General features: G+C 51.0%; 1 protein-coding gene across 1 annotated transcript; it reads left to right on the forward strand.

Annotated features, from left to right (window-relative positions):
• The first annotated feature begins 1,316 nt into the window (after positions 1 to 1,316).
• On the forward strand, positions 1,317 to 3,193 carry LOC129488701 (uncharacterized). The gene has a single exon (XM_055291288.1). The coding sequence runs from the start codon at positions 1,494 to 1,496 to the stop codon at positions 2,151 to 2,153; it is 660 nt and encodes a 219-aa protein (XP_055147263.1). The 5' UTR covers positions 1,317 to 1,493; the 3' UTR covers positions 2,154 to 3,193.
• The last annotated feature ends 1,001 nt before the right edge of the window (positions 3,194 to 4,194 follow it).

The following is a 4,194-nucleotide window of genomic DNA, read 5'->3' on the forward strand; positions in this document are numbered from 1 at the left end:
GGAGTGGGCTGAGAGCACTTAGGCCCCTCCCCCACCAGTTTGCCTCCAGGGCCGCCTCTCTTGCAGGGGCGTTGCTCCTGTCAGGCAGCCCCTCCCTGGACCTTCTCACTGGTGCCCCGGCTGGGAACTGGAGCTGTGCTTGCCCCTGCAGGCCTGGCCACGGTGATGGTTCCTGCGGCGAGGACTGCACCATGCCTTCTTTCCCTGATCTCTGCCCACATCTTAGTAAATCCTCCCATTATTAAACACTTCTCAGTTACTCAATTGAGTACGTCATCGGTTTCCCCCGGGGACTGCAATGGACAGAAAAAAAAGTGACTCACTCATGGTGTTTCTTTAGTGTTCACCTTCCCCTTTAGAACAGAAACTCCACGAGGGCAGAGATTTTCTATGCTTTGCTCATTGTCCCTGCCGAGGCACTCCATAAATACTTGTGAGATGAATGAGTGAATGCTCATTTGATCCGCAATGTCTCGTATGGCAGTCACTCCTGCATGTGGCAGTCACTAGCACGAAATGTGGCTAGTGAGACCGAAACACTGAATTTTAAATGATAATCTACAGAGCTACCTGTGGCTAATGGCTACTGCCTCCTCTCTAAGGGGATCTCCTGCACTTAGGCAATTGCCTAGCTATTCAAGTCTATTCCGCCCCAATAGGGGTTAAGAAAGTTGCTCAAGGCTGAGGCAGGGAAAGTAACTAAATCACTAGCTGTTTCCCTCACCCTAGGGAACTGGGCTGCTGAGTTTTCTGGCTTCTCTCTGGGCAGGCAAGCTCGGGAATGTGTGCCTTGCTTTGGGACATTTGCATTTTAATTTCCCTGCAAACTTTCTGTTTCTTGGATAACTGTGCTCACCAAGCTCTTAAAAACTTGCAGCTTATAAGAGCGCTGGCCCCGAGCCAGGGGAGTCTCCAGCTGCTGACTGACCCTGCCTGGAAAGTCAACTTGGAAGAGCCACAAATGTCCTAATCCTCTTCCAAACCGCCTAAGTAGGTTTATCCAGTGACCTGTAAAACCAAATTAGTAAAGGGACACTTTAATTCCAGCTCGTTAGAGAGCTTCTAAAATCGTCGAGAAAGCCAACACAGCAAATTCTGCGCTGGGGGGCTGAGAAATGCATCCCATTTGCTAAAGAATATGTCCTTGCTTTCTCGTGGTTTCTCTCACCCACGCAGTTCAACACACAGAAAACCTTCTCTGTGGCTTTCACAGGGATCTCCAGTGAAGGTGGAAAGCGGTTCTTGAGAACGAGAAAAATACGGTGGCCCAGCAAGGTCAGGTAATTTTCCCCAAGTTCTGCCAAGTCCAGTCCCAGCTCTTGTCTCCTGACTCTGGCAGGGGGAACATTTGCACTGTTCTTGTTCCTTACCCCAGGAGCTGGCCTATTGCACAACCTCAGGAAACAGCCCCTATGCAATCCTGGCCCACAGAGCGGACATGTTCTGGTTTTTATTCAGCAGCTTTTTTATGAAGTGTGTTTTCCTTTCCCATCATGTCATCTGGAAGCAATTCCTCCCAACAGCTGGATTTGCTTTCACAATTGGTAAACACGGCGAATGCAAGACTGGGGACGATGCGGAGCTCCCCGGAGGAGCCTTGTCCCCACCCGCTTGGCTCGCGTTCTGAAGCTTATCGCGGGTCCCTGCACAAGCCTCATCAAAATCGAGGGCGTCCTCCAGTAGGCGACCCACATTGCACTCCCCGATTAAGAGGGTCAACGTGTTCTTCGGGGGAGAAATTTTCTGAATGCTTTGCACATAAAATTGATCAGATGCAGGCCAGATTGCCAGCTGCCGGGGCCGCGTGCGCCTGTGGAGGCCCCACCAGCGCGGGGCACCAGCGCCTCGGGGTCCGCGGGAGGCCTCTCTCTGCACCGCCGCCACCAAAGCCAGTAAGAGAGGACAAAAGCCCAAAGAGCACTGACTGGGCCTTCAAGGAAGATGAATGTCTCCCCAAAAGTGCTCCTCGGGGACAAGTTTCCACGCAGATGCAACCGGAACGCTGGCCAGGCTCCGGAAGGCGAGGCCCAGAGAGCAGCGGCCTCCAAGCGCGGGTTCAGCCTGTCGCCTCCGCAGCCAGGGCCCAGGAGGCCGCTCTTCCGAGGTCACCAACACGGCTCGTTCTGAGCCTAGAGGCCCAGGGCACAGTGTGAGGCGGAATAAAGTGTAGGGGACACAGCTCAGGCCCCAGGCGCTCCCTCCTGTCGCGAAGAAATGCTGTTCTTTGATCAACGTTTCTAATGTAGGGAAACCAGCCGAGCACGTGGCTGAACTCTCGGAGGGAGCACGGAGTGCTGGTGAGCCCCCGCCCTGATGCACGGAGACGCTGCTGGCCAGGCTGGGGTGGGTTGCAGAGCCTTCCTTCCATGCACCACCAACCCTGTGGGCAGCCAGGGCCTAGCTCTCATGAAGGGGCCTTCCCAGGGGGCAAAGTAGGCCTCTGACTGCAACGTTCTCTGGGCAGAGATAGGCATCCTTCCCACTGGACAAACAAAAGGAGACCGTCAAGGGGAAAGGCTCACCAGAGGACCCTGGTGAGGGCGAAGCCCAGCTCCTCAGCACAAGTCTGTGCTTCTTCAATGGAGCCGGTTTGCCTGGGCCCAGCGCGAGCGGAGTGCGTTCCTTCTCGCTCCCTCTGCCCTGTGGGCCCTCCTCTCTCTCCCTCCAGGCTGGTGGAAGCTTTATTCTCGTCGGGGGCCAGAGGACAGAAACTACATCATATATTTTCCCGTGCATCGTGGTATCTTGCCTGGAATTTTGAAAATCTTTGAGTTTCTGGTTTTTCCATGGCAAGGCTCATTCCTCCAGACCTTAGTCACTCTGCTCTGGCTGCCTGGACTGCTAGGGAGGAGCCTCAGGGTGCACCTGGAGAAATTCACTGGGGCCCGGGTCAGAGGGATGGGTGGGTGAGAGCAACTCCTTCCTTAATAGTTCAAAATGGCCCTCTGGCTTAAAGAGACCGAAGCCATGTAACAACCAAATGCAATGTGTGGGCTGTATTTGGATCCTGATTCAAACAAATCAACTGGAAGAGGAGATTTAGGGATAATCAGGAAGATTTGAATTGGGACTGTGTAACAGAAAATAACAAAGAATTATTGTTAATTTTGATTGTGCGATAATGGTGTGGTGGTTATAGAAGAAAACATCCTTATCTTTTAAATGGTGTATATTAAAGTATTTAAGGGTGAAATTTAATGTCTGGAGTTTGTTTTTAAATACAAAGAAAAAAACAAAAGATGAACCAAACATGCCAAGGTGTTAATGGTTTAATCTAGATGATGGCTGGATGAGATTCTTTTATGCTATTCTCTCCACTTTTTTTTTTGAGACAGAGTTTTGCCCTGTCACCCAGGCTGCAGTGCAGTGGTGCGATCTCAGCTCACTGCAACCTCCGCCTCTTGTGTTCAAGCGATTCTCCTGCCTCATGCTCCCGAGTACCTGGGACTACAGGTGCCCACCACCACACCCGGCTAATTTTTGTATTTTTAGTAGAGACAGGGTTTCACCATGTTGGCCAGGCTGGTCTCAAACTCCTGACCTCAGGTGATCCACCCATCTCTGCCTCCCAAAGTGCTGGGATTACAGGTGTGAGTCACTGCACTTGGCCTATTCCCTCCACTTTCATGCACGTTGAACATTTTTTTATAATAAAGAGTTTAAAATATAGGGTCCTCTGGGCACATTGCCTACGGGGTAGCCCGGCTGTGCAAGGAGTAGTAAATAAATAAAATACAGACCATTTTATCACAAAAACTCATAGAGGAGAACCAAATACACACCTACGCACCTGTTTATGCACGTGTAAATTTACACATTGATTACTCGATTCTGTATTTTTGTCCTTAATCCTCCCAGGTGTCAGCTCTCAGGAATAGCAGGAAAGTGACAAGGAAGGGTAGTCAACAATGACTCCTGGAAGCTTAAAAATTTTTTGTTAATATCTACTTATTTATCTGTTTATGTATGTATTTATTTTTACCCTACTTGTCAGCTAATCCTACAAGCTTTGACCAGGGGCTGCAGTACCACCGTGAGCCCCCTCTGCCTGGCAAGAACTGGGAAGGGAGCTTCTCACAGAATCCCAGATCTCAGCAGCTGTTAGGGCTGTGGCTTCCTCCTGCACAGGCTGCATTGCTGCAGCAGCGGTTCAGGGGCCTGTGTGAAGGAAAGTAGGACACAGACCATATGCCA

Source organism: Symphalangus syndactylus, chromosome 8, assembly GCF_028878055.3.
Source record: "Symphalangus syndactylus isolate Jambi chromosome 8, NHGRI_mSymSyn1-v2.1_pri, whole genome shotgun sequence".
Taxonomy (NCBI): Eukaryota; Metazoa; Chordata; class Mammalia; order Primates; family Hylobatidae; genus Symphalangus; species Symphalangus syndactylus.